This window comes from Salmo salar, chromosome ssa20 (assembly GCF_905237065.1).
Source record: "Salmo salar chromosome ssa20, Ssal_v3.1, whole genome shotgun sequence".
NCBI lineage: Eukaryota > Metazoa > Chordata > Actinopteri > Salmoniformes > Salmonidae > Salmo > Salmo salar.
In genome coordinates, this window is record NC_059461.1 from 24325246 (window position 1) to 24350273 (window position 25028).

General features: G+C 43.0%; 1 protein-coding gene across 2 annotated transcripts; it reads left to right on the plus strand.

Annotated features, from left to right (window-relative positions):
• The first annotated feature begins 427 nt into the window (after positions 1-427).
• On the plus strand, positions 428-21554 carry LOC106580250 (neuropeptide Y receptor type 1-like). 2 transcript variants are annotated; one of them, XM_014161070.2, is made up of 2 exons: positions 428-496; positions 19513-21554. In XM_014161070.2, exon 2 carries the CDS (start codon positions 19686-19688, stop codon positions 20802-20804), a length of 1119 nt encoding a protein of 372 aa, XP_014016545.1. In that variant the 5' UTR covers positions 428-496; positions 19513-19685; the 3' UTR covers positions 20805-21554. The 2 variants fall into 2 exon arrangements, with proteins under 2 accessions (XP_014016545.1, XP_014016544.1); XM_014161069.2 differs by lacking the exon at positions 428-496 and adding an exon at positions 530-987.
• Positions 21555-25028: the final 3474 nt, after the last annotated feature.

Below are 25028 nucleotides of genomic sequence, written 5' to 3' on the forward strand. Positions count from 1 at the left end.
ACTTTTTTCCTATACTTTTTTCCTAGCCTCTAACTCATTCACGATATATCCATGCTATTGCTTAGCTTTGAATGAGGAGAGGAGACTCAACTTTCATGACATGATGTTGCTATAGATGCTTTCATTTAGCTGTGTATACAGTATCCACTTAAAAAACAGACACAGACCATTCTGCTCACAAATGATCCTGACCATGGTGTGTCAGTTTTATGTAAAAAACATAAAAGTGTCACATTATCACAGAGAATAAACTTCTACATCAGCCTATCAGATGGGCAAATTATTTCACTAGAAATCAGATCCTTTGTTTACTTCTCACTGTATGGACGCTCTAACGCTTTATGAGAGATCTCCATGTTATGTTTGATATCGACAAGCCACCTCCTACCTTCCTGTGGATGCTTGATAAAATCTCTACTGTGGAGATTCTCAATATTCATTCCTCCTGCAAACCGGACCTTGAGTGTGAAGTTTGGGAAAGGGGGATACAATCAAGGTAAGCTTAGAATATCCTATTGGCAATGCATTATTATTTTCATAGCATTGTAATTACGGCATGAATGATTTATTTAACCATGGGATTGTGAATGGCAAAGTAAAGAGACCGAAGTTAGGTCTTCAGATGGTTTTCTCCAGCTGTGGGCAGATGTGTAGTCAAAGGGACTAAGCGCATTTATCAAGGTCGGGATAAGCTATTTGTTATAGCCTCAGAAGATGTTGAAGCCCTTTATTGAACTACAGTTAATAGGTCGCTAAATTAGACAATAGCCGATTTGTTCCCCCCTCTATTTAGATTACACTTGGAGTGGGGTGATGATTTATTATACTGTCACACTGTTTGTGCCTTCAATGTTCAAAAGGGGACGTTCCTTGTGCATCTGCATCATTTGGCAGATGAGACGGAAGCGTAGACTAGAGCTTACTATAGTTTACAATGGGGGCCAAGGAAAATCTCAGTGAGATGTAGAGAAACATTCAGCAAAGCGGGTAAGAATCAGACTTTTCTACTTTTATTCTCATATTAGGTCTAACAATAAACTATTGGCTATGCTTAGCCTATACAGATTGGCTAAAACAATTGCTTTGAGGACCTACATAATAGGCTATTGTTATATTTGTTGGGCTATATTACATTAGGAAACAGTGAAAAAGGGAATTACTGAACTAATGCGTTAACTAATGCCTCAAAAACTATAATATTCCCTATTGATGTTCAACTCTGTATTGAGTATGAACTCACTCTGTGTGTCTAAGCTAAACAGTTCCAATAACTTAATCTGCATCATGACACTCCTCATTACCCCCTGTCTGTATTTGCTTTAGTTCAATGAGATATCCGCTCTTTCGGTATCTATAGTCAGGCTATAATAAAATAGAGTTGAGATAATGCCAATTTCAAGATTCAACACACATTTATGGGACTGTATGGCATCATGTGGTGGCAAATGCAATACAATGTTGCAGGAAGTGGCTGAATATGTACATAGTAAAGTCACTTTTTTATACAACGGGGGGTTTGGAACTTCCATTGTTAGAGCCTATCCAGCCCATGATATACTAGACAACATACACATTGCCAGTACATTAATAAAAAGATTCCATTGTTTATGCCTTTACCTAGAAATACATTTACTACTACTACTTTTAAAGATCCACTGCCCAGCTATTCAATTTAGAAACTTAATCTCCACTGAGAAAAGCATCTAAAGCATTATCTTCAACGTTTGCAACAATGTTGCAATATTGAAATTTGATCCCCACTGTGTCCCATAGTAATTAACGAGTCGGGAGTCGAGATAAGACAGACAGCCATCTTTTCTCAGCCAGTCGAAATCATGAATCAGCATAATTTCTATGGATATATATATACACTGTACAATGACATGTCAATAGAAAAACTAGCTTGCTGTCTTTCCAGCTTCAGTCTGAAGTGATTGTGTTAGTTGTATAGTTGGCTAGCTAGTTCCAGAACTGCAAAGTGGTGCAACTGTTGAGAATCTGAGTCTATGGTTGTTGTTGGAGAAAGGGGTTGAGTGTGTGTGTGTGTGTGTGTGTGTGTGTGTGTGTGTGTGTGTGTGTGTGTGTGTGTGTGTGTGTGTGTGTGTGTGTGTCCCACAACTGTTGCGAGGGAGTAAAAGATGTTAGGGACAATACAGGATGATTCACAATAATTGTTTGCTAATATAATAATTGCTTGCCATAATGTCATTTTGGTAATGGGGAGACTGGTGAGAGGTAAAAATCCTTTGCATAAATTGCCTACATTACTACAAATATTAATAGCTAATTATGGAAAATAAGATAGAGGATTTTTATATATATATATATATATATTATTTTTTTATGGCTATATATAATACAAATCGAGGTGAGGGCGATGGAAATGCATTTGGCGGTTGATCTCCTTCTGTTCTGTGGGTGGCACTCTGTGCTCTTTTCGAAGGATGGGTCCCGATCTCTTCGGGGCTATGGGATCTGGGAGGGTCGGGGGTGGTCTGCCGGGCATTGGGATGACAACCCAACTCGGGATGAGGAGGGGTTTTAGCTGGTGGAATAGTGGGGACCAATTGGAGGTTTACTTAGTAGCAATGCAAATATCATGGTACAGCTATATAGACAATCATCATGTTACCTTTTAATGGTGCGTTTACAAACTTATATTTTGATAAATATAATTGAAACTTGTGTCTTATTATGATGATAAGTGATGAAATAAGTATAGCCAGTTATAATTGTAATGGCTTAGCAGATAACATGAAAAGACGATACCTGGCTATAAGAGAAAGAATTTAATATCTATTGTTCACAGGAAACTCATTCAACAATTTTAGATTAAGTTTTGTGGAAAAAGGACGGGGGGCGAATTATATTTCTCCCATGGGGAAAGAAATTCAAAAGGGGTGATGATATTAATTAACCGTAATTTTGATCCCAATGTGCAAAATGTCCTAACAGATATGGTAGATGTAGATGGATTATTTTAAATATGTTATTGAACAATAAACAGATAAGGCTTATTAACCTATACGGTCCAAATAATGATGATCCAAGCTTCTTTGAAAATATATATAAGAATGTATCAACTCTACAAGCAACACTAGAACATATTATCATGGTGGGGGATTTTAATATGGTTTTAAAAACCTCTATGGACCGTAAAGGAAATCACACTGCAAATTATCACCCTCAGGCACTTAAGGAAATCATGAATGTTATAGATATATTGGAATTAGTGGATATATGGAGGCTTAAATACCATGACCTAGTGAGATATACATGGTGGAGGCTTAATCAAGCTAGTCGTCTTGATTACTTTCTTATGTCATACTCACTGGCACCAAAAGTTTAAAAAAAGTGTTGATAGGGGACAGAATGCGGTCGGATCATCACATAATTGGCATATAAACTCAGCAAAAAAAAGAAGCGTCCTCTCACTGTCAACTGTGTTTATTTTCAGCAAACTTAACATGTGTATATATTTGTATGAACATAACAAGATTCAACAACTGAGACATAAACTGAACAAGTTCCACAGAAATGTGACTAACAGAAATTTAATCTTGTGCCCCTGAACAAAGGGGGGGGGGGAATCAAAGGTAACAGTCAGTATCTGGTGTGGCCACCAGCTGCATTAAGTACTGCAGTGCATCTCCTCCTCATGGACTGCACCAGATTTGCCAGTTCTTGCTGTGAGATGTTACGCCACTCTTCCACCAAGACACCTGCAAGTTCCCGACATTTCTGGGGGGAATGGCCCTAGCCCTCACCCTCCGATCCAACAGGTCCCAGACGTTCTCAATGGGATTGAGATCCGGGCTCTTCGCTGGCCATGGCAGAACACTGACATTCCTGTCTTGCAGGAAATCACGCACAGAACGAGCAGTATGGCTGGTGGCATTGTCATGCTGGAGGGTCATGTCAGGATGAGCCTGTAGGAAGGTACCACGTGAGGGAGGAGGATGTCTTCCCTGTAACGCACAGCGTTGAGATTGCCTGCAATGACAACAAGCTCAGTCTGATGATGCTGTGACACACCGCCCCAGACCATGACGGACCCTCCACCTCCAAATCGATCGTGCTCCAGAGTACAGGCCTTGGTGTAACGCCCATTCCTTCGACGATAAACGCGAATCTGACCATCAGCCCTGGTGAGACAAAACCGCGACTCGTCAGTGAAGTGCACTTTTTGCCAGTCCTGTCTGGTCCAGCGACGGTGGGTTTGTGCCCATAGGCGACGTTGTTGCTGGTGATGTCTGGTGAGGACCTGCCTTACAACAGGCCTACAAGCCCTCAGTCTAGCCTCTCTCAGCCTATTACGACAATCTGAGCACTGATGGAGGGATTGTGCGTTCCTGGTGTAACTCGGGCAGTTGTTGTTGCCATCCTGTACCTGTCCCGCAGGTGCGATGTTCGGATGTACTGATCCTGTGCAGGTGTTGTTACATGTGGTCTGCCACTGCGAGGATGATCAGCTGTCCGTCCTGTCTCCCTGTAGCGCTGTCTTAGGCATCTCACAGTACGGACATTGCAATATATTGCCCTGGCCAAATCTGCAGTCCTCATGCCTCATTGCAGCATGCCTAAGGCACGTTCGCGCAGATGAGCAGGGACCCTGGGCATCTTTCTTTTGGTGTTTTTCAGAGTCAGTAGAAAGGCCTCTTTAGTGTCCTAAGTTTTCTTAACAGTGACCTTAATTGCCTACCATCTGTAAGTTGTTGGTGTCTTAACGACCGTTCCACAGGTGCATGTTCATCAATTGTTTATTGTTCATTGAAACATGGGAAACAGTGTTTAAACCCTTTACAATGAAAATCTGTGAAGTTATTTGGATTTTTACGAATTACCTTTGAAAGACATGGTCCCGAAAAGGGACCTTTCTTTTTTTGCTGAGTTTAAATTACTCTTACAGAATTTCCACGTGGGCGAGGATATTGGAAATTTAATCAAAGCCTACTTACTGGATGATAACTTGTTTATAACTAGGACATAAGAATTTATAACTGACTTTTTCCGATATGACATAGGTACAGCAGATCCCCTTATTGTATGGGACACTTTTAAATGTGCCTTTAGAGGCCATGCAATTCAGTACTCATCAATAAAACAAAATCAATTTAGATCAAAATAATCCATATTAACAAAGGAAATTGAAGGACTAACAATACAGTTAGATAGAAATAAAAACTGTACCATAGAGGCACAGAATAAGTTAGAGGAAAAACAAAAAGAAATGGATAAAATTATTCAAGAAAGATCCAGGGTAACATATTATTAAAAAATTAATTGAGCTGGACGGAATATGGGGAAGAATGTACCAAATTCTTTTTTGATCTTCAACATAGAAATGCTACCAAATAAAATGTATTGAAACATGTTACAAATGATGGAGTCACGCATGGTTCACCAAATTATATTTTGAAAGAGGAAGTAAAGTACTTTAAGAATATGTTTTCGTTTCAGTCTCCTCCATCTCCACTAACCGAAGCTAATTGTATGGATTTATTTCCTATTAATAATGTAAAATTAACATCTGTTCAGAAAGACTCAAGTCAAATTACAGAGGAGGAACTTCTTGATGCAATTAAAGCCTTTAAGGCTGGGAAAACTCCAGGGCTGGTTGGCATACCAGTAGAAGTATAATTTTTTTTTATATACTCAGAGGATCATTATTAACATGTTTAAACCACTCCTATATAAACGGTAGATTATCGGACACGCAACAAGAAGGTCTGATTTCACTATTACTGAAACAGGATTGTCACAACATCCGCCGAAGTTGGTGCCTCTCCTTGTTCGGGCGGCGTTCGATGTCACCGGCTTTCTAGCTACTACCGATCTACGTTTCTTTTTCCATTTGTTTTGTCTTGATTGTACACACCTGGTTCCCATTACGTTATAATTTATTCCCTATTTAACCCTCTGGTTCCCACATGGTTTTGTGCGTGTTTGTTCTTTATTTAGTGTTCTAGACTTCTGTGCGCTGGTGTGTTTTTCCCTGCGTGTAAATTGTTGTTGTTTCTTTTCAAGTAAAGTACGTCTTTTACTCAGTTCTGTGTCCTGTGCCTGACTCCGTCCTACCGCTGCACACTGACGCCTGACAGAAACACGCACCTCATATGAAGTCAGCAGGTGCACCCAGTCCTCCGTTACCAGTGGAGAAGCGTGTCCAGCAGCACGTGACGATGCTCCAAAATCTTGGCACAGCCATGGATCGCGTGCTGCACACCATGGAGCGATGGGAGAGAGGGGGTTTTCCCACACCCCTATCAACTTCACCCCAACCCACACCACTGTCCACCCCTCCGTCACCTGGACCCAGTGGGATTCGGCTCTCGCTCCCGAGGGCATATGATGGGACGGCTGCCGGGTGCCAGGGGTTCCTGCTCCAGTTGGAGCTCTACCTGGCGACCGTCCACCTGGCTCCCTCGGGACACTAGAGTGTGTCCACCCTCATCTCCTGTTTGTCGGGGAAAGCACTTGAGTGGGCCAACGCCAAATGGGGAGGAATAGACGCAGCCTTGGTCCGCTATGAGGATTTCACCCGCCAATTCCAGGCGGTCTTCGATCATCCACCTGAGGGAAGAGCGGCGGGGGAACGCTTGTTCCATCTCAGACAGGGGATGAGGAGCGCACTGGACTTCAGGACCCTGGCTGCCAGAGCGGGATGGAATGAGAGGGCCCTGATCGACCATTACCGGTGTAGTCTACGTGAAGACATTCATCGGGAGCTGGCATGCAGGGACACCACTCTTACCCTCGACCAGCTGGTGGATTTATCCATCATGCTGGATAACCTGTTGGCCACCCGCGGACGTCTGGATCGGGGTCCGTCCATTCCATCCCCCAGCACCTCCGATCCTACACCTATGAAGCTCGGAGGTGCTGCTCTAAGGGTGACCGGAGGGGGGGCTGTATCCTGCACCACCAGTGGCCTCAGAGGGCACACTGCTGGTCGGTGCTGGGGAGGTTCCCAGGTGACCTGGTGGATCATCCCAGGTGAGTAGGCACCCGACTAACCCAGAGCTCCCTGTTGCACACTGTTGTATGTATAGAGATTTCCCCGCATTCCCAGAATAAGGCGCTAGTAGATTCAGGCGCAGCTGGGAACTTTATTGACCGTTCATTTGCACTTAGATTAGGGATCCCTATTGTTCCTGTTGATGTGCCCTTCCCTGTACATGCCTTAGATAGTCGTCCTTTAGGGTCGGGCCTGATTAGGGAGGTCACAGCTCCACTATGTATGATAACGCAGGAGGGTCACGAGGAGAGAATTAGTCTCTTCCTGATCGATTCTCCTGCGTTTTCTGTGGTGTTGGAGCTTCCCTGGTTGGCCTATCATGACCCCACTATTTCGTGGCAACAGGGATGGTTTTGTGGCTCTTAAGGGATGGTCACGTCAGTGCTCAGGGAGGTGTGTAGGTGTTTCCATAGGTGTAACTAGGGTGGAGAGTCCAAACCAGGTTTCCACCTTGCACATCCCCCCAAAATATGCCGATTTGGCTCTCGCCTTCAGTAAAAAGAAGGCAACTCAACTACCACCTCATCGACGGGGGGATTGTGCGATAAATCTCCTGGTAGACGCAGCACTTCCCAGGAGTCACGTGTATCCTCTGTCACAGGAAGAGACGGCGGCTATGGAAACATATGTCTCCGAATCTCTGGGACAGGGATACATTCAGCCTTCGACTTCACCTGCCTCCTCGAGTTTATTTTTTGTGAAGAAGAAGGATGGAGGTTTACGCCCATGCATTGACTATCGAGGTATAAATCAGATCATGGTGAAGTACAGTTATCCGCTGCCGCTCATAGCCAGTGTGACAGAGTCATTGCACGGGCGCGCTTCTTCACCAAATTGGATCTCAGGAGCGCTTACAACCTGGTGCGTATCCGGGAGGGGGATGAGTGGAAGACGGCATTGAGTACCACCTCTGGGCACTATGAGTACCTCGTCATGCCATACGGGTTGATGAATGCTCCATCAGTCTTCCAATCCTTTGTAGACGAGATTTTCAGGGACCTGCACGGGCAGGGTGTAGTGGTGTATATAGATGACATTCTAATATACTCCGCTACACGCGCCGAGCATGTGTCCCTGGTGCGCAATGTGCTTGGTCGACTGTTGGAGCATGACCTGTACGTCAAGGCTGAGAAATGTCGTTCTTACAACAGTCCGACTCCTTCCTAGGGTACCGCCTGTCCGAGTCAGGGGTGGAGATGGAGAGTGACCGCATTTCAGCCGTGCGTAATTGGCCGACTCCAACCACGGTTAAGGAGGTGCAGTGGTTTTTAGGGTTTGCCAACTACTCCCGTATGTTTATCTGGGGCTTTGGTCAGGTAGCGGCTCCCATTATCTCCTTACTTAAGGGGGGACCTGTGCGACTGCTGTGATCAGCAGGGGCGGACAGGGCTTTTGGTCACCAGAAGGCTCTGTTTACCCCGGCTCCCGTGCTGGCTCATCCGGATCCCTCCTTGGCATTCATAGTAGAGGTGGACGCGTCCGAGGCTGGGATAGGAGCTGTGCTTTCTCAGCACTCGGGTACGCCACCAAAGCACCGCCCCTGTGCTTTCTTTTCAAAGAAGCTCAGCCCGGCAGAGCGAAACTATGATGTGGGGGACCGGGAGGTGTTGGCTGTTGTCAAGGCTCTGAAGGCGTGGAGGCATTGGCTTGAGGGGGCTAAACACCCTTTCCTCATTTGGACTGACCACCACAATCTGGAGAACATCCGGGCGGCGAGGAGACTGAACCCTCACCAGGCAAGGTGGGCCATGTTTTTCACCTGTTTTGTTTTCACCCTATCCTACAGACCAGGTTCCCAGAACGCTAAGCCAGACGTACTGTCTGTATGACACAGAGGAGCGGTCCACGGATCCCACTCCCATACTTCCGGCTTCTTGCCTGGTGGCACCGGTGGAAAGGGAGGTTGACGCGGACATCGAATGGGCGTTACGTACGAAGCCCACTCCCACCCAGTGTCCAGTTCGGCGTCTGTACGTTCCGTCTGATGACCGCGATTGATTGACCTGTTGGGCCCACACGTCACCCTCCTCTGGTTATCCTGGCATCATTTGGACAGTGCACTGTCTTAGTGGGAAGTACTGTTGGCCCACTTTAGCTAAGGACGTGAGGGTTTATGTTTCCTCCTGCTCGGTGTGCGCCCAGTGCAAGGCACCTAGACACCTGCCCAGAGGGAAATTACAACCCCTACCTGTTCCACAACGGCCGTGGTCACACCTATCGGTGGATTTCGTGACGGATCTTCCTCCGTCACAAGGAAACACCACGATCCTGGTCGTTGTGGATCGGTTTTCTAAGTCCTGCCATCTCCTTCCTTTGCCCGGTCTCCCTACGACCCTACAGACTGCGGAGGCCTTGTTAACACACGTCTTCCGGGCACTACGGGGTGCCTGAGGATATAGTGTCTGATCGGGGTCCCCAGTTCACATCGAGGATCTGGAGGGTGTTCATGGTTTCACCCCGAGAATAATGGGCAGGTGGAGAGAGTTAACCAGGATGTGGGTAGGTTTCTGCGGTCCTATTGGCAGGACCGGCCGGGGGAGTGGGCGGCTTTCATCCCCTGGGCAGAGATGGCCCAAAACTCCCTCCGCCACTCCTCCACTAACCTGTCTCCGTTTCAGTGTGTACTAGGTTATCAGCCGGTCCTGGCACCGCGGCATCAGAGCCAGATCGAGGCACCTGCGGAGGATGAATGGTTTCGGCGCTCGGAGGAGACTTGGGACGCTGATCATGTACGCCTGCAACGGGCCATCAGACAACAGAAGGTGAGCGCCAACCGCCACCACAGTGAGGCCCCGGTGTATGCACCGGGGGACCGGGTCTGGCTCTCGACCCGAAACCTGCCCCTTCGCCTGCCCTGCCTGAAGCTGGGTCCGCGGTTTGTGAGGCCATTTAAAGTCCTGAGGAGACTGAACGAGGTATGTTATAGGTTACAGCTTCCCTCTGATTACCGTATTAACCCCTCGTTCCATGTGTCTCTCCTCAGGCCGGTGGTGGCTGGTCCGCTCCAGCAGTCTGAGGTGCGGGAGGTTCCTCCGCCCCCTCTGGACATCGAGGGGGCCCCGGCGTATACTGTGTGAGCCATCATGGACTCAAGGCGTCAGGTGAAGGGCCTTCAGTACCTCGTGGAGGGGTACGGTCCGGAGGAGAGATGCTGGGTGCCGGTGGAGGACATCCTGGACCCTTCCTTACTGCAGGAATTTCACCGTCTCCACCCGGATCGCCCTGTGCCTCATCCTGCAGGTCGTCCCCGAGGCCGGTGTCGGCGCGCTGCTGGAGCCGTGCGTCAAGGGGGGGGTACTGTCACGACTTCCGCCGAAGTTGGTGCCTCTCCTTGTTCGGGCGGCGTTCAGCGGTCGATGTCACCGACTTTCTAGCTACCACCGATCTACGTTTCTTTTTCCAATTGTTTTGTCTTGATTGTACACACCTGTTTCCCATTATGTTATAATTTATTCCCTATTTAACCCTCTGGTTCCCACATGGTTTTGTGCATGTTTGTTCTTTGTTTAGTGTTCTAGACTTCTGTGCGCTGGTGTGTTTTTCCCTGCGTGGAAATTGTTGTTTCTTTTCGAGTAAAGTACGTATTTTACTCAGTTCTATGTCCTGCGCCTGACTCCATCCTACCGCTGCACACTGACACCTGACAAGGATCCAAGTGGTATATACACTGCTCAAAAAAATAAAGGGAACACTTAAACAACACATCCTAGATCTGAATGAATGAAATAATCTTATTAAATACTTTTTTCTTTACATAGTTGAATGTGCTGACAACAAAATCACACAAAATGAATCAATGGAAATCCAATTTATCAACCCATGGAGGTCTGGATTTGGAGTCACACTCAAAATTAAAGTGGAAAACCACACTACAGGCTGATCCAACTTTGATGTAATGTCCTTAAAACAAGTCAAAATGAGGCTCAGTAGTGTGTGTGGCCTCCACGTGCCTGTATGACCTCCCTACAACGCCTGGGCATGCTCCTGATGAGGTGGCGGATGGTCTCCTGAGGGATCTCCTCCCAGACCTGGACTAAAGCATCCGCCAACTCCTGGACAGTCTGTGGTGCAACGTGGCGTTGGTGGATGGAGCGAGACATGATATCCCAGATGTGCTCAATTGGATTCAGGTCTGGGGAACAGGCGGGCCAGTCCATAGCATCAATGCCTTCTTCTTGCAGGAACTGCTGACACACTCCAGCCACATGAGGGCTAGCATTGTCTTGCATTAGGAGGAACCCAGGGCCAACCGCACCAGCATATGGTCTCACAAGGGGTCTGAGGATCTCATCTCGGTACCTAATGGCAGTCAGGCTACCTCTGGCGAGCACATGAAGGGCTGTGCGGCCCCCCAAAGAAATGCCACCCCACACCATGACTGACCCACCGCCAAACCGGTCATGCTGGAGGATGTTGCAGGCAGCAGAACGTTCTCCACGGCGTCTCCAGACTCTGTCACGTCTGTCACGTGCTCAGTGTGAACCTGCTTTCATCTGTGAAGAGCACAGGGCGCCAGTGGCGAATTTGCCAATCTTGGTGTTCTCTGGCAAATGCCAAACGTCCTGCACGGTGTTGGGCTGTAAGCACAACCCCCACCTGTGGACGTCGGGCCCTCATCCCAACCTCATGGAGTCTGTTTCTGACCGTTTGAGCAGACACATGCACATTTGTGGCCTGCTGGAGGTCATTTTGCAGGGCTCTGGCAGTGCTCCTCCTGCTCCTCCTTGCACAAAGGCGGAGGTAGCGGTCCTGCTGCTGGGTTGTTGCCCTCCTATGGCCTCCTCAACGTCTCCTGATGTACTGGCCTGTCTCCTGGTAGCGCCTCCATGCTCTGGACACTACGCTGACAGACACTGCAAACCTTCTTGCCACAGCTCGCATTGATGTGCCATCCTGGATGAGCTGCACTACCTGAGCCACTTGTGTGGGTTGTAGACTCCGTCTCATGCTACCACTAGAGTGAAAGCACCGCCAGCATTCAAAAGTGACAAAAACATCAGCCAGGAAGCATAGGAACTGAGAAGTGGTCTGTGTCTCCACCTGCAGAACCACTCCTTTATTGGGGGTGTCTTGCTTATTGCCTATAATTTCCACCTGTTGTCTATTCCATTTGCACAACAGCATGTGAAATTGATTGTCAATCAGTGTTGCTTCCTAAGTGGACAGTTTGATTTCACAGAAGTGTGATTGACTTGGAGTTACATTGTGTTGTTTAAGTGTTCCCTTTATTTTTTGAGCAGTATATAAAGATCCAGTCCATTAAAACAATTGCAGGCCTCTTACACTTCAGTGTTGTGATGCAAAAATTCTAGCTAAATGTTTGGCGCATAGAATTAAAAAGGTATTGTCAGTTATTATTCATCCTAGTCAGACAGGTTTTTTACCTGGAAGATACATTGGATATAATATCAGACAAGTACTGGAAACAATAGAATACTATGAAATATCGGGGAAACCAGGCCTGATTTTCATAGCTGATTTTGAAAAGACTTTTGATAAAGTACAACTGGAGTTTATATGTAAATGCCTAGAATATTTCAATTTTGGAGAATCTCTTATTAAATGGGTTAAAGTTAAGTATAGTAACCCTAGGTGTAAAATAGTTAATAATGGCTACATCTCAGAAAGTTTTAAACTGTCAAGAGGAGTAAAACAAGGTTGTCTACTATCGGCATATCTATTTATTATTGCCATCAAAATGTTAGCTGTTAAAATTAGATCCAACAATAATATTAAGGGATTAGAAATCCGTGGCTTATAAACAAAGGTGTTATTGTACGCTGATGATTCATGTTTTCTTTTAAAACCACAATTAGAATCCCTCCACAGCCTCATAGAGGCTAGATTAAAACCAAATTATGATAAGTGTACAATGGGGTGGCAGGTAGCCTAGTAGTTAGAGTGTTGGACTAGTAACCGGAAGGTTGCAAGATCAAATCCCTGAGCTGACAAGTAAAAAATCTGTCATTCTGCCCATGAACAAGGCAGTTACACTGTTCCTAGGCCGTCATTGAAAATAAATTGGTTGTTGGTTGCAATTTCAGTTTAAATGTCTACTCTACCAAAATTACAACCAACTAATTGCAGCATCACCACAGAAATGGAAGAGGCAAGTAGAAGGGGGGAAAAAGTAAGGAACTTGTCTGTCAGCCCTGCATTTAAGACCATTAATGGTTAAAGAAAATTGTGATAAATAAAAACAATTACCAATTTAATTTAAGGACCAAAAAGTTGACAGCTGTGCCATATAAATTGCAAAATAGTTGGGAAGAGATTTTTGATGTACCGATTCCATGGCACATGCTTTATGAATTGACACGCAAAACAATGCCAGATTCAAAACTTCACATTTTTCAATTTCAATTATTATAAAAAATTCTTGCAACCGGTAGAATGTTATAAATATGTTGAATACAATCTTCCCAAGCTCTGCAGATTTTCCTGCGAGGATGCAGAGTCATTAGATTTATTTTGGTTTTGGTACTGTCCATATGTAGCTTGTTTTTGGCCACAGGTCCAGGAATGGCTGAAGAATTGCAACATTTATCTAGAACTAACACTGCAGATAGCAATACTGGGTGATTTGAAAAGTCATAGTCAATCAATAATATAATAATTATTTTAGCTAAAATGTTTATCTTTAATTCACAATCTGTATAATCTATGAGAATAGAAAGGTTCAGTACTTTTGTGAAGCATCACAGCACAGTTGAAAAATATATGGCAAATAGAAATCCGAAATGGATAGTGTTAAGAGATAGATGGGAGGGGTTGAATCGAGCTGAAGGGTGGGACTAATAACAACAAGATAAACAATGCAAAACATACAGGGTCTGTAAAATGTGTATAGGTTCAGAAATGTTGTTAAATAGCACAGTTACAAATAAAAATCAAACTGGATGGACATCAGAAATAGAGGAAGGACTAAAAACAAACAAAATATAACTATTGTAAAATAGTTTGTGTCTGTAAAATGTGTATAATACGTATAAACTGAAGGTAGAAGCCTAAGTGTTATTGTTTATTAGTTACTCCAATTGTGGGAGGGGTGGTAGGGTTTGCGGGAATAATAAAGGTATATTCAAAAACAAAGTGTGTATATGTACGTATATACCGCAATGCAGTTGTAAGCATACTAGGCATTCTATATTATACTACAACATCAGTCTAACTCACAATGGGTGTTGTGTTGGCTGAAAGTTCAAGGCAGGTCCTCTTCAGCTAGTGAACCTCATCTTGTGTTCGACAATGGCAGCTGGTCTGGCAGAACTTCACATTGGCTCTTGCCAGCCCCGTGCAGTCTTTTCCTCCTCCGGGTCAGATGATGTTGAGTCTACAGGATCTGTACTACTAAAGCTTCTGTCAAGGTCATCATCGGCAGCAGCAGCAGGATTAGTCTGTAGGCTATACACTAGTCAGTGTACGTCATTTTACTACTGTCCCCACCAATACACACTCAAACAAGGTATTATATCAACCCACCCCTCTCATGTCAATAGATCATGCTAACTACAATACACAATACCCACCCCCAACAGACACCAGGCAGTCACCCACACCATCCCCTCCTTACTACACTGAATAAAAATATAAAACCCAACATGCAACAATTTCAAAGATTTTTACTGAGTTACAGTTCATGTAAAGAAATCTGTCATTTGAAATGATTTATTAGGCCCTAATCTATGGATTTCACATGACTGGGAATTCAGATATTCATCTGTTTGTCACAGATCCCTTAAAAAATAGGTAGGGGCGTGGATCAGAAAATCAGTCAGGATTTGGTGTAACCATTTGCCTCATGCAGCGCGACACATCTCTTTTGCATAGAGTTGATCAGGCTGTTGATTGTGGCCTGTGGAATGTTGCCCCACTCCTCTTCAATGGCTGTGCGAAGTTGCTGGATATTGGCAGGAACTGGAACACGCTGTCATACACGTTGATCTAGAGCATCCCAAGCAGGCTCAATGGGTGACATGTCTGCTGAGTATGCAGGCCATGGAAGAACTGGAATATTTTTAATTTCCAGGAATTGTGTACAGATCCTTGCGACATGGGGACTGTGCATTATCATACTGAAACATGAGGTGACTGGGATGACTGGCACGACAATGGGCGTCAGGATCTCGTCACGATATCTCTGTGCATTCATATTGCCATTGATAAAATGCAATTGTGTTCATTGTCTGTAGCTTATTCCTGCCCATACCATAACCCCACCGCCACCATGGGGCACAGTGTTCACAACCTTGACATCAACAAACTGCTCGCCTACACGGCGCCATACACATTGTCTGCCATCTACCAAATACAGTTGAAACCTGGATTCATCCATGAAGAGCACACTTTTCCAGCGTTCCAGAGGCCATCAAAGGTGAGCATTTGCCCACTGAAGTCGGTTACGACGCCAAACTGCAGTAAGGTCAAGACCCTGGTGAGGACGATGAGCATGCAGATGAGCTTCCCTGAGACGGTTTCTGACAGTTTTTGCAGAAATCCTTTGGTTGTGCAAACCCAGTTTCATCAGCTGTCCAGTTGGCTGGTCTCAGATGATCCCGCAGGTGAAAAAGCCAGATGTGGAGGGAGGGTGGTTACACATGGTCTGTATAAGGCCTGTTGGACGTACTGCCAAATTCTCTAAAACAACGTTGTTGGTGGCTTATGGTAAAGAAATTGACATTCAATTCTCTGGTAACAGCTCTGGTGGACATTCCTGCAGTCAGCATGCCAATTGCATTGTATGACAAAACTGCACATTTTAGAGTGGCACAAGGTGCACCTGTGTAATGATCATGATGCTTAATCAGCATCTTGATATGCCACACCTGTCAGGTGGATGGATTATATTGGCAAAGGACAAATGGTCACTAACAGGGATGTAAACAAATTTGTGCACAAAATTTGGGAGAAATAAACTTTTTGTGCATATGGAAATGTCTGTGATCTTTTATTTCAGCTCATGAAACATGGGACCAACACTTCCTACGCGAACCACCATCCATTTGGGAATTCAATTTGAATTTCCATTAGGGTTATATAGCATCACAGAATCTACAGTGTGACTGTCAACATAATCATTAGAAACAACCCTGGTAAACACCAGGTGGAAGTGGTTTATTCAAGTATGATTAGAACGGCCTTTCTCTTGCTAGCTTATAATGACATTGGACTGAGTGATTATTATCATCCTAAGTACCTGTAGGCTACTTCATTTAGAATAATAAATAACTTAATTTCTCACTGAATATCAATCAATCTGTTGAGCTCAAATAAAAGCAGATACATTAACCTGAGATAGTATTTTTCATGAGATAATTCAATTCAATCTAAGGGCTGATCCGGGAGGACCATGAATAATGGGCAATAGGTGCCAGTCGGTATAGTACAGCCGCCATAAGTCTGTCCAGAAGTCATTAGAGCAGGTTTATTCCAGATATAATAGTTCATTAAGTATCAAAAGTAAATTTAATTGCTAAAATGTACTTAAGTATCAAATGTAAAAGTATAAATAATTTCAATATCCTTATATTAAGCAGACCAGATCGGCACCATTTTTGTATTTTTTTTATTTGCAGATAGCCAGGGTCTCACCACAACAGTCAGACGTCATTTACAAATGACGCATGTGTTTAGTGAGTCTGCCAGATCAGAGGCTGTAGGGATGACCAGGGATGTTCTCCTGATAAGGGTGTGAATTTGATCATTTTCCTGTCCTGCTAAGCATTCAAAATGTAACGAATACTTTTCGGTGTCAGAGAAAATGTATGGAGTAAATAGAACGTTACATTCTTTAGGAATGTAGTGAAGTAGGGTGCCTCCCGAGTGTTGCAGTGGTCTAAGGCACAGTGCCGCAGTGCCAGCTGTGCCACTAGAGATTCTGGTTTGAGTCCAGGCTCTGTTGCAGCTGGTGGCGACTGGGAGACCCATGGGGCACTGCACAAATGGCCCAGCATCGTCCGGGTTAGACGAGGGTTTGGCCGGCAGGGATGTTCTTGTCCCATCGCGCTCTAGTGACTCATGTGGCAGGCCGGGTGCAATGCATACTGACACAATCGCCAGGTGTACGGTGTTTCCTCTGACACATTGGTGCGGCTGGCTTCCGGGTTAAGAGGGCATTGTGTCAAGAAGCAGTACAGATTGGCTGGGTTGTGTTTCGGAAGGCGCACGGCTCTCGACTTTCACCTCTCCCGAGTCCGTACAGGAGTTGCATCAATGGGACAAGACTAACTGCCAATTGGATACCATGAAATTGGGGAGAAAAAGAGGAGAAAAAAATTATAATAATAAAAAAACAAATAGGAATATACTGAAGTAAAAGTAAAAGTTGTCAAAAATATTAATAGTAAAATACACTTAAAAAAAAGACTTAAGTAGTACTTTAAAGTATTTTTACTTAAGTACTTTACACCACTGATGTTATGTCTAGTGTATGAGACAAGGCTTTGTATTTGAAACACACACACACACACACACACACACACACACACACACACACACACACACACACACACACACACACACACACACACACACAAATAGTCAAACAATAGGAAAACTTAGGGACACTCACTCTGACGTAGAGGGGCAGTGAATTGGAATAGCTAAGCTGTGATTGGCTGAGAAAGTTGGGTGATTTGTAGGTACCACTATGGTGAAAAAAGGGACGTTGGGCAACAAACTACTAGAAAAGGGGTATTGAAACAGCCTTTTTAACATCAAAGGTGCATTTATCCACAATGGATGCTTGGGAAATGTCACACTGTAATAAGAGTGTCAATGAGGATGAGCATAATAATAATAACCATATCTTATTTCAATTAAACTCAAGAGGTTGCTGTGCTTTGAAATGTGAAATTGATATTATTGCAGTAAAAAAACATGGGTTGATTTTGGAATGGAATGCTGATCTTATCCTGAATTGCTAGCTCCCAAGACGTGAAATTAATCAAATCCAATTGCTCTCAGGAGCAATGCTGTAGCCTTGGGCTGAACATCCCTGTAACCCTGTAACTTATATTTCCCGCGCTAACTTTAAACATCAGCTATCTGAGCAGCTAACCGATCGCTGCAGCTGTACATAGCCCATCTGTAAAAAGCCCACCCAATCTACCTACCTCATCCCCATATTGTTTTTATTTACTTTTCTGCTCTTTTGCATACCAGTATTTCTACTTGCACATCATCATCTGCTCATCTATCACTCCAGTGTTAATTTGCTAAATTGTAATTACTCCGCTACTATGGCCTATTTATTGCTTTACCTCCTCCCGCCATTTGCACACACTCTATATAGACTTTTTATTTTGGCGGTGGACAATGGAACATTTACATATTCCATTGCTCTAGAACAGCTGACCCTTTGTGATAGCTTTTGGGAATCACCTGTTAATCTTTGTGGTACACTTGAGGTCATAGTCAGACACAAGAATGGGAGTAATTTTCCACACATGAGATGTTTATCTCTTGGATTGTGAAAGAGGAGGAAATGCTGTATATCCATTGTGTATACGCTACCCAGCAGGATTCTATCCTTTAAGTATCTTCTCATTTAAATGTCTTCTCATGTTTTATTCTGATTTTTTATTGATTTATTTCACCTTTATTTAACCAGGTAGGCTAGTTGAGAACAAGTTCTCATTTGCAACTGCGACCTGGCCAAGATAAAGCGTAGCAATTCGACACATACAACAACACAGAGTTACACATGGAATAAACAAAACATACAGTCAATAATACAGTAGAACAAAAGAAAGCAAAAAGTCTATATACAGTGAGTGCAAATGAGGTAAGTTAAGGCAATAAATAGGCCATGATGGCAAGTCATTGACACGGTTATTCTCATGGAAATGCACTGCCTGTGGAAGGTGTTGTCTTTGCTATGGGGGTTGAGATTATTTACTGTATATCATGAGGCCTTTTGATAATAACACATTTCAGCTTTCCTCCATGCTGCTTGCTTGATGATACGCTGTTAATGCATCCTTAGGTATAATTGCTAGTACTCAGGTAGACAGAGATATACTGTACATCTGCATGTTTTTCAGTCACCGCATCTTGAACCTCTCACATCATTCATTCTCCTCTGTTTTGCAATAGTCTACTCCAATAAATTGATTTTATTGCTTACACAAGCACCTCAAGAGCCAAAACAAACATGAATGAATACTGCAATGATAGCTAAGGCTAAGTTTTGAACAATTTCAAATATATAGGCGTATCTACTCATTATCTTATATTTCAATTTATATTGTGTATGCACCAAAGTGGAAACCACTGAACCTGATATTATAGAAAGCAAAGATTATATTACATTTTAATATTGTTTTACTTAAAGTGGATCCTTTTCCTGGAGCCAGCAGTTTTCAGAACAGGAGTTAACATGGTTGCAAAGACAAGTCCTTTATTTCTCCTAGGGTTATTAAATAGCTGCATTCACATTTGGGAAATCAGCTCAGTGAAGGATTTAATGTTTTGATTGTTGTGTTCTCTTTCAGACGGCAAAAAGACGGCAATCAATGTTCCAGTCATTACTAAGAGTACCGGTATGATTAAAACCCCAGCAAACTCAAACATACAATAAAGACATCAGATAATATATTGAAGCGGAAGGGAAACATACTAATACATTTGGATCCCAGTCTAAAAAAAATACATTTGGACTTCTAGCATGGAGGTGTCCCATGTGAACAATAGCAGTCATCATGCTTGGTGGAAAGAGATGCCATGGGGCGACACAGACGAGTGCCCCTCCTCCTGGAGTGGCACCACCTTCCTGATAGTTGCCTACAGCGCACTGGTCGCGGTTGGCCTTATCGGTAACACCTGCCTGGTGTTTGTCATCACACGGCAAAAGGAGATGCGGAATGTCACCAACATCTTCATTGCCAACCTGTCCATCTCTGACATCCTCATGTGCATCGTGTGCCTGCCTGTCACCATCATCTACACCCTGATGGATCGCTGGATCCTGGGGGAGACACTCTGTAAGGTCACACCCTTTGTCCAGTGCATCTCTGTCACGGTTTCCATCTTCACCCTTGTCCTCATAGCCATGGAGCGCCACCAACTCATCATCCACCCCACTGGATGGAAGCCCATGGTGCGCCACTCCTACCTGGCTGTAGCCATCACCTGGTTAGTGGCCTGCTTCATCTCTCTTCCTTTCCTCTTCTTCAACGTCCTCGACAACAGTCCTTTCCAGAACATGAGCCTCCCCTTCAATCCCTTCACTGACCACTTCATTTGTATGGAGCGATGGCCCTCAGAGCACAACCGACTGGCCTACACCACCTCCCTGCTGCTCTTCCAGTACTGCCTTCCCCTCATCCTCATCCTGGTCTGCTACCTGCGCATCTTCCTGCGTCTCCGACAGAGAAAATACATGGTGGAGCGAGCCAGGGACAACTGTCAGAAGAAAGCCAAGGGGTCAAAGAGGATCAATGCCATGTTGGCCTCCATTGTGGTAGTGTTTGCCCTCTGCTGGCTCCCGCTCAACATCTTCAATACCTTGTTTGACTGGAACCACCAGGCCATCCCATCCTGCCAGCATGACATAATCTTCTCTGCCTGCCACCTCACAGCCATGGCCTCCACCTGTGTCAACCCCATAATCTACGGCTTTCTCAACAGTAACTTCCAGAAAGAGCTAAAATCTACCCTATACCGCTGCCGCTGCTGGGGGTCACCAGAGAGTTATGAGAGCTTCCCTCTTTCTATTGTCAGCACAGAGGTCACGAAGGGGTCAACCTTGAGCAAAGGATCAATGAGCATGAATGTACAGTCCTGACCCATTCAGAAAAGGAGAGAGAAAGTATAGAACTTCAACCCCCATTGTCTTAACCATCCATTGAAGGTTGACTTGTTGAGCTTTATGCTGGAGCAAGGGTTGACATGGCTGGACTTATTCAAATTAGTCACAGGGGATTGTTGTGTGTCTTAACAATCAATGGTTGGTCTCTTCTGTGGGCATGGAGATAAATGGAAAAGTAAGAGAACACTGTAACCTAAGATAGAGTTTACAGTGTCCTCAATTAGATACAGTGCATTCAGAAAGTATTAACAAAACATGGCCAGTGACAAAATAAATCTAATCCATTTTAAATTCAGGCTGTAACAAAACAAAACGTTTAAAAAGTCAGGGAGTGTGGTGTTAAAGCCTGAATTTAAAATTGATTAAATGTAGATTTTTTTGGTCACTGGCCTACTCCATAATATGAAAGTAGAATGATGTTTTTTCAAAAATGTTACAAATTAATTAAAAATGAAAAGCTGAAATGTTTTGAGTCAATAAGTATTCAATCCCTTTGTTATGGCAATCCTAAATAGGAGTGAAAAGACTAAACAATCGCTTAACAAGTCATATAAAGTGTTTAACATGTTTTTTTTAATGACTTCAAACCTACAGGCGTCCTTCCTAACTAATTTGCCAGAGAGGTAGGAAACCGCTCAGGGATTTCACCATGAGTCCAATTATGACTTTAAAACAGTTAGAGTTTAATGGCTGTGATAGGAGAAAACTGAGGATGGATCAACAACATTATAGTTACCCCACAATTCTGACCTAACTGACAGAGTGAAAAGAAGGAAGCCTGTACAGAATAAAAATATTCCAAAACATGCATCCTGTTTGTAACAAGGCACTAAAGTAATACTGCAAAAATTGTGGCAAAGCAATTCACTTTTTGTCCTGAATAGAAAGTATTGCTTTGGATTTGACCCAAACATATTACTGAGTACCACTCTCCATATTTGTAAGCATAGTGGTAGCTGCATCATGTTATCGGTATGCTTGTAATCGTTAAGGACTGGGGAGTATTTCAGGATAAAAATAAACTGAATGGAGCCAAGCACAGGCAAAATCATGGAGGAAAACCTGCTTCAGTCTGCTTTCCACCAGACACTGGGAGGCTAATTCACCTTTCAGCAGGACAATAACCTAAAACACAAGGCCAAATCTACACTGGAGTTGCTTACCAAGACGACAGTAAATGTTCCAGAGTGGCCGAGTTACAGTTTTGACCTAAATCTGCATGAAAACTTATGGTAAGACCTGCAAATGGTTGTCTAGCAATGATCATCAACCAATTTGACAGAGCTTGAAGAATTTTGAAAAGAATAACGGGCTAATGTTGCACAATCCAGGTGTGGAAAGCTCTTAGAGACTTACCCAGAAAGACACTGTATTCTGTATTTCATTTTCAATAAAATCACTTTGTCATTATGGGGTGTTGTGTTTATGGGGTGTTGTGTTTAGATGGGTGAGATTTTTTAAATTTTATTCCATTTTGAATTCAGGCTGTAACACAACAAAATGTGGAGTAAGTCAAGGGGTATGAATACTTTCTGATGGCACTGTATGTGTTTATACAATTTAGAGCACGTTTCAAACTCATTCCATGGAGGGCTGAGTGTCTGCAGGTTTTCGCTCCTCCCTTGTACTTGATTGATTAATTAAGGTCATTAATTAGTAAGGAACTCCAGTCACCTGGTTGTCTAGAGCTTAATTGAAAGGAAAAAAAGAAAAAACAGCAGACACTAGGCCCAACATTGAATGAGTTTGACACCCTGGAAGTCGATGAGTTTATGACCGTGCAAAGGTCTTCTCCAGTGCAAGCACTACAGAGTAAAAGATGTGGATGTACACAAACATAATATTTCAATGTATTATTTAGGTCTCTATAGAGTATGTAAAGTTGGGAGGGGGTCATGGGGGATTGTTTTTGGCATAAAAAAAATACAAGTACAGAATATTGTATGGAACTTTATTTAGAAAGACAGTTGTTTATTTGTTGTCTAAAGTTTGATAAGCGAGAGGAAAATGTAATGAATTGAAGGTGATTTGTTGATGTAAAAATCTAAATTTACAGACATTTTGGCAAATAAAATGTGCCCTGCTAAAAATGTTTGAATACCACAGCTATAGTGTAACCAGATGTGTTGTAGTATTTAAACTTGCATTGCAGCACATTATAATTTAAGGAATTCTAGGGGTCCACTCACAAAGCCATCCCACTGGGTACAGACATCAGTTCAATGTCTAGTTTTGATTTACATTTTGTTGAGTTGTCAACTAACGTGAATTCAATGTGAAATCAACAACAACAAAAATTCACCATGTCATTGGATTTAGGTAAAAAATTGGTTGAATAATTTACTAAATGCTCTTACATTGATGACTTTTTAAAATTCCAAGCAAGTTTTCCACATTGATTCAATGTCATCACAGAGTTTTGGGGGTTGAAATTATGTGGAAACAACGTTGATTCCATCAGTTTGTGCCCAGTAAGATGTTTGAATAATGTGTCATTTTGAGATTGTGCTTTTTCCTCACATTTTACTCCTGCTGTTTTTACAGAATTTGCTTTTATTATCCAGCTCACACTATCCTTCCAGCCCTCCTTGTGTAATTCCTTCCTTCATTCTGAGACTCATGGAATATGCATGTTAAGGGAGGCCAAGTGCCAACCACTTCCAATGGTTAATTTGTGAAATTGATGAGGGTTTAATGGGATAGTTTTCCAAAATAATTTGTTAATGATTTCCTTCATAGACATGAATAATGTGATCTTTACACTGGCAAATTATTTGGCTAAGATCACATCATGTCAATAAAGTTTTCAGAATTGGTTTGTAAACGTACCAATATAACAGAACATAGTTATAGAATTTCCACAAGGAAAGACTTTGACAAGGACTGACATTGAGAACTACTGATTTAAAGCAGAGTGCCTGTCACAGACATGTTTTATTCTACCCACCAAGGTTTACTGCTAAATGTATTACTGTCTAAGCAGCTGACTTTGATAATAAAATGTGCTATCCAACAACCATATATCAAGCACCATATAACAAAAGAAAGAGAGCAGTAAATTAATACACTGTACTTTATGAATGCAGCACATGGAACAATATCCTACTGTATATCCTTGCTCTCTCACTGAGGTCCACTGAGTCTTTGTATGCACAGTAATATACCTAGTGCCATGTTTAGATGCATTGTCTGCATTGAACTTGATATGTCTCTTGCATTGCCATGTGGGACAATTGGTTTATAATATTAATTTGGAATCAATCATTCACCATTTCCATCCGTTCTCCCTCTAATCTACTCTCGTAAACAGATTTTCATCCATTACCCTTTGGCAGTTGCAATAATGATTATTCAAAATGATCAAACTGGAACTCATTCATGAATGTGTGCAATATTTAGTAATTACTAGTTTTGCAGGGTAAAATGAAGTCCAGTTTGCCAATACAGTAAGTAGTGCAAATATCAGGCCATATTTTGTCTAAACATTTGTAAGATAGCTGCGTTTCTGTTTTCCTATTATGAAAAAATGTCAATTTAAATATATGGCTCTTAGCCTCTGTATAATGTTATCCAATGTGCAAAGAACGTTCTCTGTTTACTGCGTAGTTAGCAATGAGCTTTTAGAAGCCAGATGAAGTGTTCTACATTCTCTGTATTCCTTTCTACAGCGATAATCTTTTACAATGAAAGTTACAATACCAATAGATGTTACAGTAGCTATACAAACGTTCAATAAACATTTAATATAAAAAGTTATATTGTATTGCATTTCATGAGTTTTCCATTCTCCATGTGCTCTTAGATATAACAAAGTAATGTAAAATGTTTATCAGCACTCTCATTTTTCCAAGGTATTTCATCATGATTTAGAATGTGAATCATTTACAAAATACAGCTCCTTTACAAAATACAGGTTTTACAGCAGTTTAGTCAATTATATCCACATCCCAGAGAGAAAGTGGTTGTGCTTAAACGTCCCACATAAAAAAATACTTCAGTTTACTATGGAGTATATCATGCTATTGTTTGAGGAGAGTGCACAGTTATGAACTTCAAAAGTTGTTAATAAACCAATTAGGCACATTTGGGCAGTCTTGATACAACATTTTTAACAGAAGTGCATTGGATCAGTCTAAAACTTTGCACATATACTGCTACCATCTAGTGGCCAGAATCTAAATTGTGCCTGGGCTGGAATAA